The sequence below is a fragment of the Silene latifolia genome, chromosome 7, assembly GCF_048544455.1.
Source record: "Silene latifolia isolate original U9 population chromosome 7, ASM4854445v1, whole genome shotgun sequence".
Classification (NCBI taxonomy): Eukaryota; Viridiplantae; Streptophyta; class Magnoliopsida; order Caryophyllales; family Caryophyllaceae; genus Silene; species Silene latifolia.
The window spans coordinates 110,243,160-110,260,452 of NC_133532.1; the positions used below are offsets into that span (position 1 = coordinate 110,243,160).

Sequence of the window (17,293 nt, forward strand, 5' to 3'; positions counted from 1 at the left end):
TTCTCGTTCATTGTTTAGTTTCCTACTCAACCATTGGTTGACGTGTTTGCTTCTGTGTCAAAATAAAATTGATGCCTGCTTTAATTGATGGCATCCTGTGGTGAACCATTTAATATTTCCGATTAAATGGGGAGCAGATTTAAATAGCAGGTTTTGAGTTAGCTGGATATGGGGAGCTTGGGCGTGTGAGCTTTCGGACCTGCAGGAGTCTAGATCACAAATGTAGTTATATCACTTATTTAATTTCCGCTGCGAGTTGTAATTATTTTATATTAAGTTTTACTTGATTAAGTTGTAATAAACATGTAATCATTAAGTTTTTAATTTAAAGTACTTTGATGAGTTGAACTTTGTTATTCACTACCTCGGGAAACCGAGATGGTAACGCTCTCATTTACTTGGGAATGTCTAGCTAAAGGCTCTCGACTAAATGGGGGGTGTTACAGGACTGGTCATCAACCTCCGTGTTAGGTTGTTTTTCAGCATGTTTGGGACAAGTTTCTGTCAAATGTCCTAGCCTACCACACTTGAAACATATCATTTTTAGCCCTTCATACTGAATGCAATATACTTTGCCATATAATCTGAATTTTGACAGTAGTGGTTTAGATAAGTCCACCTCGACACTCAGCCTGGTGAATTGCCCCATTTGGACTGTGGTTGTGTTCTCATCAATACGGATTACTTCCCCTATTTTCGAACCTATTTTCTTCAGAAATGTTGGATTGAAGTATTCAACTGGTAGGTTAGGAATTCGAACCCACGTCGTTAGCTTCTTGATGCTATTTTCTGATGGCACAAAGTTTGGAACCCATTTCCTTATTGTTAGGTAATGATCATCGATCATCCAAGGACCTTGAGTCATTACAAGATCATAGTCTTGCTTCGATGAGAAACAAGCCACATAGTACGAGTTTGTTAAATTTGTGAGAGTTAGCTTACCCTTAATAGACCATTTTTCATTTAGCTTTCTCATCAACGAAAGGTATCCGATGTTTTTATCGAACATTTTTATGATAAGGGAATGACGCAATGGCTTGCGAATAATCGCTTTTTCCTATTTAGATAAGAAAATCCTTGGACATATTGCTTCATCCTCATCTTCTTCTCCATCTAGGTCATCCTCAGAATCTAAATCAATATTATCAAGGGAAAGATCGACATACGAGTAAGAGCTTGCTCCAAATCCTTGCACTTTTTCCTTATATGAAAAAGTTGTGGGATTTGGTTTGTCATTACAGATTCCATGGTTATCAAGAATAGTAGTTTCGATAGAGCCCGATGGTGGATTCGAAATATTCTGGAATGTGTCAAGATGCATTGTCTTTCTCTTGGCATTCTTTGATGAAACTGGAGGAGGGGATACATGGACTTCAAAGCCATGAATAATCCCAAAAGGGGCCGGATTTGGTGGGTTTGTCTCCGGCGGGAGACCGTTCCCTGGGTCTAGCATTCAAAAATGGCAAAAAGAATTTTTTCCTCTCACTAGAATTTTTTCCTCTCACTAGAATTTTTTTAGATTCAGCTTTTGATTTTAAAAAAGTGGTTTTTACTTTTCTAAAAAACACTGTTTGGCCCAACTTCCGTTTCTTCAGTTGAAAAAGCTCTTGTAAATTGGGGCCAAATAGCCTCATAATAATATATACACATAAATAATAGAGTATGACATAGTAGAATTTATAGTATCTAATTGTACGTCTGTTTTATCACAAGGCAAACTTATTGATATTATAAAGGTTAAAAAAACATGTGAATTATGTCTTTTGACTTATTGTTATTGTCTTATTTATACGGAATTACGGAGTAAATAATTTATGTGGTCAATATTAATTGTATGTTATATATGAGAAACTTTTAATGAGTTCTATTAGCTGACATAAATACATTAAAATAGTAGGTCTTAGTTAAGACAGTCTTAAATTAAGATCTTTGATAATCTGCATTTTATTTCTGTCTTATTTAAATCAGTTAATATAAGTGTGGTCTTAACTTAAAATGGTTTTAACTAAGAATCTGTGAAATTAGAAATCCGTTTACGAAAGTTTTACAAATTTCAAATATAAAAATAACTAATAAATCTCATATAAAACGATTTTACGTTATAAATTTTGATAAAATCATATTATTGATAGTAACTCTCTCGTAAAACATATTTGTTGTATAAAAGAAACACAAATTCTTATTATAGACGGACACTATCCGTCTATACGTATAGACGGATACCATTTTCCCTCACAAAATATTCATTTGCCATAAAGTGGGAAGCACACGGGGGTGCCCCACCTTGTCCCCCCTACCCATTTTATTATAGGTCTTTACCCGTCTGTTCGCTCCACCCGTCTATACCAAGACCTATAGTAAAAGAAATGGTTTTCTGAAAAGCATTTAAAGCATGTTTGGCCTCGATTCTCAAAAGTGTTTTTCAAAAGCAAAAGCAACAAATTGTTGCTTCTATTTCTACGGGCAAAAAGATGGTTTTTTGGCTTTTGAGAAACTTTGTTTAGCTTTTTAAATAATAATGTGTTTGGCCAAAAAGTGTTTTTAAATCTAAAAACGTTTTTAAAAGCCGGGCCAAACACACACTTAATTTTTCAAAAGGGTTTTTCAAAAGCAGAAGTAACAAATTGCTGCTTCTATTTTTATGAGCAAAAATATGGATTTTTAGCTTTTAACAATTTTTTGTTTAACGTTTAGAAATTGATGTGTTTGGCCAAAAAGTGTTTTTAAGTCCAAAAACACTTTTACAAGCTAGGTCAAATACACACTTAAATAATTGTAAAATTAATTAATGGCTTATTGTTTGAAGTAAATTAATAACAAAAGAAATGATTATAAAATAATATTTAAGTGCATCTTATAATATCTCTTTTTTTAAGGTAAATCAAAAGGTTAATATTATGTAAAAATGTTAATAGATTATTTTTGGTAATTATAAAATAAGCTATAATTAAGCTCTAAGTGTTATAGATTATAGTGTCATATTTTTGGCAATTATTGTAAGAGATAAATTCAATGAATAGACTTTTACTTGGGGGAAAAAATCAAGGAGATAGCGACATGTGTCAAGTTTAGTGGGTAGTGGTTCTTCTACTATAGTTTTATATAGAGAATATCTTACTTTTGTTTTATAACACCTTTGTATAATCATATCAAATGTTTTCATTCATTTGCGCAATATTTTTATATTTAACCTCTAAATCGTGTTACTAAAACTATTGAAAAGAAAAAGGCGATAACTTAACAATTATATAAAGGATTGAGTTGAGTTTGAATTTGAGTTAAAGCTCACGAGCATAGTAATGGGCTCAATTTTTTTTAAGCTCGAGCTTAAGTTTTGTTTCATGAGTAGAAGCGGAGCAAAGCCTAATTTGTGCTCAGCTCGTTACTAGTGGTCAACCCTGGTAATGTGGATAAAAATCCAATTAAATTTGGTGATAGTAATTTCAATTTTTTATTTATATAAACGAGTATAATGCTTAAGATAATTGTTGTTTTCTCTGTCTATATAGAGTTCAAATTCCATTCTTCCATTTTCAAAATAAGAGTCTTCAATATTAAACCTTTATTCCTTATTATCAAACGACGTTTTCATAGAGAAATCATATATTATTACGTAGTTTATTACAATTGATTGATGTTAGATTCGACAAATGAAGGAAAAAAAACTCTTCATAAATCCTATAACTTGATAATACTTGAATCTTTTTCCAATTTTGTTTGGTTATATAGATGGGTAGAGATAAATTTTGCATGTTTACCTGTGAGGGTTATGTCTAAGTTCTCTTCGCTCTTTCCTTGCACGTGAAGGCTTTTCCTTAGATTTTTTCGTATGGAATTCGTTCATCATTATCGTTCTATCATTCAACTATCTTACGATCTATTCACAAGGTACTTGTTCGTTTTTTTTTTCTGTTTGTTTTGTTCTCCATTATACTCTACTCTCTTATTCTGGAAATTTATGAGGGATAGGGGAGGGAGTAGCACTTGGAAGGACAAGGGGAAAGTTGGGGAGACGACGTCTTTTGTGTGGGATGTTGGGGATGATGCGGTGGACGAGAAGGAACAACAATTCATGCTGCTCGGCAAGATATGGTCATCCAAATCGATTAATGCAAAAGCGGTAGTCGATTCTATGATTGACTTTGGGGTACGAAGGGATTGGTGCTTGGTAAATTGATTGATGCGAAGGAGAAGATATTCATGGTTAGGTTTCAAGAGGAGCGTGATAAGACTAAGATCTTTGATGGGCAACCGTGGCACTTCGATAAATTTATTTGTTGTTTTAGTTGTAACACCCACATATACTAACGAGCCTTAACAAGACATTCCCTGGCAGATAAGGACGTTACTACCTCGATTAACCAAGGACAGTAATAATCAAATGTCGATAAAAGTATAGTTATAATAAATTACAAGTGATATAAACAAAATAAAAGGTACAACTCGTGATAACTATCAACTAGGTGGAACTATCTCTACCAAGACTCGTATGTTGAAGCTTGTGTCCTCCACAAATTAGTGTGATAACATTAATAAATCTCTTAAAGGTTCACAAGGGTATACTTCGTATTTTAATCAGATGATTAACGATTACCTAATAACGGTTGGCTTGCTAGAAAGTTTGACGTTATTATCATACAGATGGCGGTGATCAACTGGTCCCTAAAGGTCACACCTATAGGATGTGTTTGAGAGATGTGGTTATAGAAATATAATCACATTGATGTCTTATATGACTAAACAGTTAGTCAATGTGTTGATGAGACAATTATTTAATGAAGATTAAATAATATTAGTTGAGACAATTAATCACAATTCGTAAATTGAATATAATAAGTTATATTTAATTAAATGTATGTAATGTTAGTTTGGACGAATTAATCTGTTAATTCGTAATTAAATGTAATCGGTTATATTTAATATCAACAAGATGAATGTGTCATAGTGGTAATAGTGAGGGTACTCAAACCAAGAGGTCATGGGTTCGATCCTCGCTAGATGACAATTTAACACATTTTATACATTTTTGGAAAAACCGAAAAAAGAGAAATGGATCTCTCTTATTTCGGTTAGCATTGGGCCGAAAATTAGGAGGGTAAAAATATCTCCCCATTCACTCCTCTTTTTCGGTTAGAATAAGAGGAAGAGGGAGCTCATTGTTCTACCCTAATAATCCTAACCTAATTTTTCACAGCTTCTTGCCTCCTCTCATCAGAAAAAACACAAAAATAACCTAAAATTTTTTAGAAAATTTAGGAATCGATTCTAGCAAAATCAAAGGGCTTTTCTCGGAGCATCTTGGGTGCAACTAATAGGCGAATATCATTGCGATATTGTTCTTAGGCCGAATTAGCTGCTAACACCAACTATAATCCTAACATCAACCTGCTAATACCAACTGCTCATCATAGTGGATCACGGCAGACACAACACAAGAAAACAACACAACAACACCACACAAGGTCGGCAACTGAAGGAAGAAATACAAAAGCAGACACAACAAACACAGTAACACACCTACCCACCTCCTCCAATCACCCATACATCTCTGACTGCCCGAATGTCCAGTCCTGCCAGATTACCAATCGCAACCAGTAATCCACACCGCCAGTTGAGGACCGCATGTGTTTCCACCTAAGCCCCTCTCATCAAATCCGAGCGATAACCCATGTTCCTTAATGTGCACATCCCCTTATGTGGCGGGTTCCACAGAGAGCGAATCAAGGGCGTGAAGCCACACCCGCAAGTGAATCCACTCAGCCGACAACGCACCTCGAGAACCACAAGGAAACAATCACAATGACCAAATCACAACAATCCACAACACCATCAACGATACTAAAATCAATTATACAATACAATTGACACACTAGACAACCAACAGTACTGAGTAGGAAAACCAACCTTTAGCAAACCTTAGCGATTCCACGCACGACCATAAGACAACAAGCAACCACCATAACCACCTATAACAACCACCATAACCATCTATTACTACTACCATAATCACAACTGAAACCAAGGGAGACGATGATGATGATGACAAAATACCTATACAAAGCAATCCGGCGTCAAAACCGTTACCTGACTCATGCTTCCCATCCACATGGTGTCTCCACCCTCAAAGGCTCCAAAAGGGTAACTCAAGGTGAAAGAGAAATTATATGATGGTGATACGTGCATTTTATATAGTCTTATTAGCCTATTTTATGCACGTATTTCTATGCTTTTATCGTGGTTTTATGCTACGAAATGCCCCGAATATGCTACTTTGGTTTGTTTTGTCTTATTTGCAGGAATAAACCCAAAAGTAGTGAAATCAAGTCATTTACCGTCCATTTAGCATGCATTTGGAAGAAGAGTGGATCTGGAGCGGGAAATATTGCTGTCTTGGGATGCGTGAAGACGTTTTGGGCGCTAAAAGGACAAGTCAAGTCAAATTGACGAGAGTGATGAGCTGCTGAAGTCAAGTTTCACTTGATCGAGTGATTTATTACTCGATCGAGTGGTTTAGGGTGCAATAATCAGTCGATCGAGATGTTTGCTTAGTCGATCGACCAGTTCCTTTATAGCCTTACTCGATCGAGCACTATTCTAGGTCGATCGAGCTGTTTCTGAGTCAAGTTCACTCGATCGAGTGATTTAAGTGGTCGATCGAGTGGATATTGCTGACGGGCTGGGCTTTTTAGTTATATTCCGTCATTAGGTTTAACTTTACTCCTAATTTCTTATAAATAAGAGTAAAGGTTGTCATTTGGAAGGATCGAAGGATCACCAGACGTTACTCTTCTCCCTATCTTTGCTATCAATTTTTTATTCTCTCATTTCCTGGATCAATAATTCAAGATTAACTCTTTCTCTTCTTTTCTTCTTTTTTATTTATGTTTATTTCTTCTTCTTTATTTCTCGTTTCCCCTTTAATTATGCATAGCTAATTCCCCTTAGTATGTTAGGATTAGGAAAGCCGTGGTAGCATGTTTTAATTGTACTAAATAGATTAGCCCTGCGATAAGAATTGTATTAGGCAATTTAACTGTTATCCGGTCGAATGAATGCATGCGGGAGACCATAAATCTAGTTAACCCCGACCTAGATCGAAAGATTGGAAGGGAAGGCTTGCTTAATTACGATAGGGTATTGCAGTGAGGGCAAAAGTTAAGCTGTTTACGCTCTAGGGCGGTTTAAGGACCGAAAGGTGACGACCATAGCTCTTCTTATCAATAGTCTAATCGCCTTAGTATTCCCGATAGTATAAGATCTGATAGCTGCCACGGTGGACCGACTCTTAGCATACTTCCCTTCTCTTCTTTTTATTAATTCTCTTATTCATTTCCTTTGCATTAGTCTCTAGTTAGTTAAATCAATTCAAAACCCCCAATTGTGACATTTAGACGGATAGAATAGACAAATAGATAGTACACCGCCTCCCTGTGGAGATCGACCCTACTTACCGCTGACTTCTGTTAGTTGTATTTAGGTTTATTTTTGATACTGCGACGACCGGTATCAAATTTTGGCGCCGTTGCCGGGGAGGCAATCTATTTATTTATTTGTTAAATTTTATCTGTTTTTAGCTTCAGGGGATTTTTCCCTTGAGGCCGTTCCGATCTTTTTCCTTGAGTGCTGTTTTGATAGGCCTTACAGGTACTACCTAGACAGTTCTAGGTGAAAGACCGTCAAAGGGAAGGCTTGAGTACCTTTGACCCGTCACCGATGTCCCATTATATGGAACAATGGTGATCTCTGCAAGGAGATGTGGTCCTGCCGAGCACAATGCGGTATAGTTGTGCCGCCACATCCATCCTATCAATGGCCACCGCAACAAGATCCTCCTGAGATACAAGAAGAAGAGATTGCGGAGCTGAAATCCTTGATGGAGACACTTGCATTCCAAGCGCAAGAGTATGTCTCGCGAGTTGGTAATCTCGAGTCTGTAGTTGCTCAGTTAGCAGCTGAGATGGAGAAAGAAAAAATCGCGGAGCTGACATATTTAATGGGGACCCTTGTATCCCAAATGCAAGAGAGTGATAGATATATGGACGCTCGAATCCTTGCGCTGAAGTCACAAATAGCTCAGTTAGCAGCTGAGATGCAAGAAGAAGAGGTTTATCTCGCTGAGAGCGGTTTTTCTCCTGAAGAAACCGTGTTGCCCAATGATGAGGATGACTTCTATGACTCAGACGACGAGTTCCTATCATATTTCACTGCCCCACACGAAGATTTCAGCCCTATGCAGGAAGAATCACTCGATCGAGTGACTAAAACTAGTCGATCGAGTGAAATTTCAGAAGGAAGCCCTCGATCGAGTAGTATTCTTACTCGATCGAGTGGAATGCAGGAGGATGATTCTCGATCGAGTGATTTTGTTACTCGATCGAGTGAGATGCGGGAGGAAAGTGGTCGATCGAGTGATTATTCTGCTCGATCGACTGAATTGGCCATTGGGAGCTTTAGTTCGTCACTTGGGTTCATATTGGATGACGAGTTTGACGATGATGAAGGTTACGGTGACCCTCCCTTATTCACAGCCGAGTCGGATACACTTGAAGCTGCGATTTACGGGATGGATTCCACTGAGAAGGTTGATGAAGAAGCAGCTGAGACGGTATTTGCTCCTAGCACGGATGAGGTATTACATTCTTTTGTCAGTGATTCCGTGGTTGAAAGCAACCAACCTGAGGTAGTAAACGATAATCTTATTATTGTTTGTCCTAATAGCATATTGCCTCGTTTGATTCATGCTTCTTCCTTTAATGCTATACCTCCTCTCACGTGGATGTTTAAACTAGCAACTTTTCACCGTCCTTATCATTTTGAAATTTTTAATCTGAAATGGAGCCCTAGATTATTGACAATTGCTCCCGCGCTCCTATATTTCGTGGATAAATTTAGGAGCGCCCATAGGAAATTTGTTCGACTTAAACGGTTTTATATTTTAATTTCCTATTCTGTTATTCCACTTTGGTGCTACTTATGCTGTTGTGTAGCACATGCGCAGCTGTTTGACAGATTGCTGCGCGCTTTGAGCTGTTTTGATTGTGATTAATTAGAGAGGCTCGAAGAAAAGAAGGTCGAGCTGGGACCTGACTGAAGCTAGCGCTACCCGGGAGGCAACCCGGAGATTTCATTTTGTTTTTATTTCAATTTCAGTTGTAATAAATGGTTCTTATACCATAAAACTTTCTCAGTATGCTTGTCTTGTTGGTTTGCGGGCTGTTTTCATTGCGTTTGCAGGAATTACATTGAGCATTACTCGATCGAGTGGTTTTTCTACTCGATCGAGCACTGTAGCTGATGGATTCACTCGATCGAGTGATTAACCCACTCGATCGACCACCTGCAAGATGAGAACCACTCGATCGACTGGTATCTTCCTCGATCGAGCAGTTTTTGAGCGCCCATGTTACTCGATCAGCCACTATTCCTCTTGATCGGGTGTTATTGACTTGGATTAGCTTCCTGAGACGGTTTTCCGGGCCTTTAGCAACCTCCCATTTCATGGTCGGTTTGGGGAGGTCCCCTTATTCGCGCATTTTGTAAGTTTTCCGCTTTTACTCTCTTCCTCCTTTAGTTTGCATTTTCCTTTCCATGTTTTGGTACAATGGGGGCATTGTACAGTTTGGTTTGGGGAGGTTATGCATCCATATCTGTGTCTGCATAGTGTTTTTATTGCATTTCTGTTATCACGTTTAATTTCTGTATGCATTGCATTATTATTCCCATAAAATTCAAAAAATCTCATAAAAATTGAAAATTCAAAAAAAAAATTTACATGTCTATTTTAGCATATAGGTTGAGTCGGAACGGTCGATTTCCGTGATGAAATTGCACTGCGTTTGTCTTTTTGCTTAGGCCTTGCATTGAATTAATTATCTTATTAGCTTTGTCTCTTTGCATATCTACGAGTTAATGTTTAATTTAGCTGAACGAATAGACTTGACCTGAAATTTTGGCAACCTACTTATAATTTCTAAGATTTAGAGCCTTATAAACTGGTGTCATTTATGACCAGTTTCATGTAGGATTGTGAGTAGTTACTCCTTGCATAACATGTTCATTAATTTGCACATATATGAAATTCAATTGCTTTTTGCTGTCATACATTCGGGTTAGTGGTTGGTGTCACATGCAGGGAGGTGCTTACATGTTCCCTTTCTTTCATTTTTACCCATAAACTCCACATTAGCCAAATTTGCCAGTTGACCCTTTAGCTACATCCAAATTTAGCCTGCCTTGTCAAGCTAGTTTAGATTGTTGTTTTGCGGTATATATTTCATTGTATCAAATATTGGCGCATATTCTATTGAATCGGAGTTGGTAATCTATGAAGAAAGGGAGGATGATGAAAAGAAAAAAAAAACGTGATGAAAAAAGAAAAAAAAAGAATCGAAAAAAAAGAAAATGAGAAATGGAAAAAAAGGAATGAAAGAGAAAGAAACCGAAAAAATAGAAATAGAAAAAGAAAGAAAAAAAAAAGATGTTGTTTGTTGACGGTTTCTGCTCCTATGTTCTATCTTATATCATATGAGGAGTATGTTTGGTTTGGTTTGGTGAGATTTTATGCCAAATGAAGGGCATTGTGCTTCGTCCATAATTGAGTTGGAAACGGATGTTGATATATGGTTTTGTTTAGGTACTAGCTTGGCCGCCTATACCTCCACATTCCCATAATTGTTTTGCCTTTTCTTACCCATTGCCTCACTTTACCATATTTTTGTAAGCCCTCGGCTGTGACAGGACCTTGTTTGGTTGGAATGTATGTTTGGTAGTTAGAATTGTCTATCATATTAGTTGCATGCATGTTTATGTGGGTCGTAGTCTAGGTGAGCGACTATTTCTCTTTCTCTCTTATACATATATGCTTACCCTTTGCTTCATGAGAGAAGAGTGACCCGTGAGAGTCCATTGTTAAAGGTCTTGCAAGGTCGACGGTTCAGCTTTATTATAAACATCTTACAACTCGTTTGCATTTGACTGTCTGCTATAAGTGTTAGTTTGCTTGCATTAAATTGGCTTAAGTGGGCATTTGTAGCTAGCTCTGAGTTATTTTTCCGTTCCATTAGCGTATAGTTTTGAGTTTACTCGAGGACGAGTAAAGGTTTGGTTTGGGGAGATTTGATACGTGCATTTTATATAGTCTTATTAGCCTATTTTATGCACGTATTTCTATGCTTTTATCGTGGTTTTATGCTACGAAATGCCCCGAATATGCTACTTTGGTTTGTTTTGTCTTATTTGCAGGAATAAACCCAAAAGTAGTGAAATCAAGTCATTTACCGTCCATTTAGCATGCATTTGGAAGAAGAGTTGATCTGGAGCGGGAAATATTGCTGTCTTGGGATGCGTGAAGACGTTTTGGGCGCTAAAAGGACAAGTCAAGTCAAATTGACGAGAGTGATGAGCTGCTGAAGTCAAGTTTCACTTGATCGAGTGATTTATTACTCGATCGAGTGGTTTAGGGTGCAATAATCAGTCGATCGAGATATTTGCTTAGTCGATCGACCAGTTCCTTTATAGCCTTACTCGATCGAGCACTATTCTAGGTCGATCGAGCTGTTTCTGAGTCAAGTTCACTCGATCGAGTGATTTAAGTGGTCGATCGAGTGGATATTGCTGACGGGCTGGGCTTTTTAGTTATATTCCGTCATTAGGTTTAACTTTACTCCTAATTTCTTATAAATAGGAGTAAAGGTTGTCATTTGGAAGGATCGAAGGATCACCAGACGTTACTCTTCTCCCTATCTTTGCTACTGTTACTTTTATTCTCTCATTTCCGGATCAATAATTCAGTATTAACTCTTTCTCTTCTTTTCTTACTGTTTATTTATGTTTATTTCTTCTTCTTTATTTCTCGTTTCCCCTTTAATTATGCATAGCTAATTCCCCTTAGTATGTTAGGATTAGGAAAGCCATGGTAGCATGTTTTAATTGTACTAAATAGATTAGCCCTGCGATAAGAATTGTATTAGGCAATTTAACTGTTATCCGGTCGAATGAATGCATGCAGGAGACCATAAATCTAGTTAACCCCGACCTAGATCGAAAGATTGGAAGGGAAGGCTTGCTTAATTACGATAGGGTATTGCAGTGAGGGCGAAAGTTAAGCTGTTTACGCTCTAGGGCGGTTTAAGGACCGAAAGGTGACGACCATAGCTCTTCTTATCAATAGTCTAATCGCCTTAGTATTCCCGATAGTATAAGATCTGATAGCTGCCACGGTGGACCGACTCTTAGCATACTTCCCTTCTCTTACTGTTAATTCTCTTATTCATTTCCTTTGCATTAGTCTCTAGTTAGTTAAATCAATTCAAAACCCCCAATTGTGACATTTAGACGGATAGAATAGACAAATAGATAGTACACCGCCTCCCTGTGGAGATCGACCCTACTTACCGCTGACTTCTGTTAGTTGTATTTAGGTTTATTTTTGATACTGCGACGACCGGTATCAGATGGCATCTAGGTTTAAGAGAAAAGAAGATGAAATGATTTAGGTTTCACGATAACGCTATCTATAATTCCCCATTGAACTCACGTTACTCGATTGAGTAAACAACTTACTCGATCGAGTGACCTCTACTCGATCGAGTGACTAAGCTACTCGATCGAATAGCCTCTGCTAGATCGAGTAACCAAAACTTAAAAGGGTTATAAGAACAAAAGGTTGGCTCGTAAGATTTCCAAAGGTCTAGATAGGTGTCTAAGGTCAGTCAACGACGGTCAACGGGTCTCTAAAAGGATGGGTATTACAGTCTTTCTCCCTTAAAAAGAACTTCGTCCTCCCTCACGATGCAAGGCAAAAAGGAGCTAGGGCAACCTACAACCATCCATCCCAACATGGACAAGTACCACCATTCATGAATACCACCCCGATATGAACGCTCATCAACCACCATCATCATCTACCTTAGCACACATCATCCAATACGGCTTCCTACCAAGTCGTCAAACACACATTACACACAAGAACAACCAACTCAACCATCACTTCCACTTATTTCTATCATCACACGAGTATAAATCAACACAACTATCCGTTTACTCCTTTATCAATTATCTATCAACAACAATTAGTTATCAATCACCAAAATGCAGTAACCTATCAATCACTTATATAACAAACAATTAACATTCCGTTTCAAATTAGTTCCACAGCATTTATATTACCCCCATGCACCATTTATATTACACAACAATGTGGCAACAATTCAATTACTTAACCACTTGCATTTTAAGTTTTTCGAAAACAAAATATAATAACATGATGAATTTGACCAACAATAACTAACAATTATTCAAAATTCGATAACAATTACTCAAAACACTATAAGATTGTCATAGTTTTTGTCATTTTCCATGCGACATTACTCTTCCCCTCTTAAAAGAAACTTTGGGGATGAAGTTCACCTTTAAGACAAGTACAACCATTACACGAGACGTTCACTTTTATTTCACATTTGCACTACGAACAGATTATACTATACATTGAGACACACAATGAACATGGTACGTCTGTTGGAGTATGTGTCCTCAACAATAGTGCGATCACATGTTTAAATCTTTAATTAAGAATACGTAAGAGATGATTCAATTATATAGTCAACTGATCAACATTTATCAGTAATGATCAGCTAACTAGAGTTAGACATTACTGTCGTTTGACGGTGGTGACCAGTTGATCCCTTAAGGTCACACCTAAAGGATGATGCCCTTATCAATAAAGTTAATTAATTGTATGTCGATACAAGTTAATTAACTCCTTAAATAAGAACAATTTATATTTATGAGAGAAAATATGTATCTTATTATAATGTGATTAAATAAGATTCGATTTAATGAATTAATATGTTAATTCACTAAATTATGTTGAAGTTTTATAATTGTTTCGAGGTAGAGGTAATTAGTTATTTACATTTACAAGAGGTTGTAAATTTAACTAACTAGCTATTATGTGACCCATTATATGTTGATATAATGGTAAAATATTACTCAATAAGTTGAGTGAATATATGTTTATTAATTTGTCGCATAATTGTTGTATGATCAAATTAATATTTAATTATGTAAGATAATTAAATATAAGACTTATAAGCATTTATGGGATAAATATTATAAGATAAAAATGGACCAAAATAGTCCATGTGTGCCGTCCAAAATAAGTGTGGATGCTTGATTTTTGGCTTTGTCATTTAGTTGTTGGAAAGATGCTCCAACAACTTATGACACACCTAATAATCTTAGCCTACAACCTACACATTATAGTCTTTTGAATAAGACAGATTGTGAAGACCAAAAGATGCTCTAAATAGAGCACTTGGATGGCTCACTCTTCATGTGTAGAAGAATTTTATTCTTCTTATCTACCATAACATGCAAATAAAAAAAACCTCTCTCTTGTTCTTAGTTTTTCCTCTAAAAAAACTTGAGAAGTTTGATCTAAATTGTTCATTGATATTACTAATATTATTAGTGTAATATATGAGTATTAGTAATCAATTTTAAGGTAGACTACTAAATAAATATCTAGTTAATATTATTTAGTAGTGATAAGGGCTAATCTTGGGTGCAATCAAGAGGAGGATCTCTATATTGTGATTTTGGAAGATCATCCTAATACTCATCATAGCTCAAGAACAAGTGAATGTAGGAGACCTTAATTGTGCCCATAAATCCGAAATTTACAATGTAAGGGACATTGTTTTTCTTATTAATCTCTTATTTTGTTATGCATACACTAGATCTAAAGAACACAAATTAAGAAGTTAATTAGTTTACTATTTGAAGAGTCTAATAATAGGTATATGAACCTAACAGTTGGTATCAGAGCATAGGATGTTGCATGCATAATCGGTTATTATTTTTCCGAGTTAAAATGTTAACATATAAAACTAAAAATTTGTGATTTATAAGAGTAAATCACGAAATGATGATGCATGTTATATATTCTAGTCCTAAAATGTTTTTAGGTCCTTTTTATGATTTATGGTAATTTATTGCTCATTTTAATGATTTTTAGTGATTTTATTGCATTTTTATGACTAAAATGGACTTTTATTCATTAAAAATAGTTAAATCTTACTACTGGCCGTGATCTTTTAGTATTAACTCATATGAATATTTTATGTATTGCATGTAAAATTTTATATTAATGTGATTAATATTTCATGATTTATGATTTTTATGTGATAAAAATGGAATAAATGGAGGTTAAATGACTAAAAATGGCTAAGATTAGTTTCTGACCTTGAAAATTTTAAATGTCCTCACATGCATATTTTAAAAGTTGTGTGTAAATCTCGTATTAATTTGATTAATATTGCATGATTTATGATTTTTATAAGATAAAAATGGATTAAAAGAACTAAAATGGTTAAAAATAGTTAAATTTCGAATTAGGCCATGAGATTTTAATATATTGTCACATGCATGAATTATACACTGTATGTAAATTTTGAAATGAAATGATTTTATTTATCATGATTTATGAATTTTTAGTGTAAAAATGGCATAAATAGTGACTATTTTAGCATAAACAACTAAAACGAATTACATGGCATGAGAAAATTATTTTAGGTTTTATAAATATCCCACTTATCAGATCTAAAGTTTTAAAGTTGATTGGATTAATTTTAGGATACTTTAGATGTCTTATGAGATAAAACGATAAATTGCAACTACATTTTCTCAAAATTAATTCGAAATTTTTAACCATAATTTTTGATATTATGAGTATCATGGAATTATTCCAGAATGTTCAAAAATTTAAAATTCAAATTTTGAAATTATTATAATTTAATTTGGATTATTTCATAAATGTTATGATTTTAAGGTAAAAAAATGAGCATATAATTAAATCAAGTTGAATTATTGTCAAAAATGAGTGATGACTAATTTTTGAGTGCTAAGAGTGTTAGGATAATTAACTTGAACTTAAATGTGATTTAAGTGTTAATTTGTGATTTTAAGAAGTTATTATCACGCATTTCTATAAAACAGGGTTATATATACGATATAAGTTAAATAGGGCGATTTGACACATAATTGGCATGATAGATACATATTATAATGCTGCATATTTCAATTGTTGAATGTCTTTTATTTATATTATTTTGAATTATGTAATTTTATCTTAGTATGGCCTTAGTTTTAATCGATTTTACCCGTAATAAAAGAAAATATTAATTCGGTTGTAATTTAATGTGATCTCGTATCACTTTTATTTTTACTAGTTTTTCATATTACAAATGTATAATAGGAATAGCTTTGTATTTTATTATTATTTGTAATTATGGAATTTTTTCAAGACGGTGCCATTCGGAAAGACGTTCTGACGAAGACGGTGTTCTTGGAAGGCGTGTCACTTGAAGATTCAAGGGACCAAAGGAGTTGGTTTCCGAATATATAATAGATTATTTGATTTTATATATTAGGAAGACCATACTAGGAATTTATTATTATTGCTTTGCATTTATTTTAATATGTTGTATGCATTGCCAAATCGCCATAACAACACATGCATATCATATCGAGTTATCGACCGTGTCAATTATAATTATCGTAGTTCACCGCTTTAGTTCACTTAAAACGTGATAGATAATAAATTGAAAAGACCTCTCACTTATAATAATTGAGAATTAACCTTACCAAATAGTAGAAACCATGAGTCCCAATTTCATGAGGAAGTAGGCTCGGCTCACCGGGGTACTAAACTTGTTACGTTGGGTAAGTGGGTAATAAAATGTTATTACATCGAAATTTGGATTGAGCTCAACGGAAGTATTCGTGACCGTAGTCGCATGTGTTCCGGGCTAAAGATAAATATTAAAGTAATTTTTATCGACCGAAAGTTCTAGAAGTAGAATCGATTAAGAGTTAATCTACTGAGTTATATTGATAAGGGATGAATCGGCTCACCGTGCCCGAGTTAATATGAATTTGGATCTCGGAATCATTTATGATAGTTGGGTAGAGGTCACTATATAAATGCTTAAAACTTGTTTAAAATATTTACAAGTATTATTAAAACGATAGATGTTAAATATTTCCTTCATTTACATTTTTGTAGTTATTTATTCGCAATGGTTCATCTAATACTCTTTACACCAATCACCATTAATTCATGGCTCCAACCATTCGATGAAAAATGCTCCGAGTATGACAATGATACGATTAGAGAATTACGCTTTGACATTGGTCGGGATGGAAATATTTGCTATTATACCACTTCCATACCTCCCATCCAATATTAATGCCCGTCTCTTTGGAAAGAGAATCATGTGAACAAAAACTCACT

The 17,293-nt window shown here is 35.3% G+C and overlaps 1 protein-coding gene across 1 annotated transcript; it reads right to left on the minus strand.

The window, feature by feature from the left end:
* Nucleotides 1–412: 412 nt before the first annotated feature.
* LOC141590511 (uncharacterized) lies at nt 413–1,009 on the minus strand. Its single transcript, XM_074411099.1, has one exon. It carries the CDS (start codon nt 1,007–1,009, stop codon nt 413–415), a length of 597 nt encoding a protein of 198 aa, XP_074267200.1.
* Between the last annotated feature and the right edge of the window lie 16,284 nt (nt 1,010–17,293).

Coding starts and splice junctions, on each gene's coding strand:
- LOC141590511 (XM_074411099.1), bottom strand. CDS start 1,009: ATGTTCGATAAAAACATCGGATACCTTTCGTTGATGAGAAAGCTAAAT.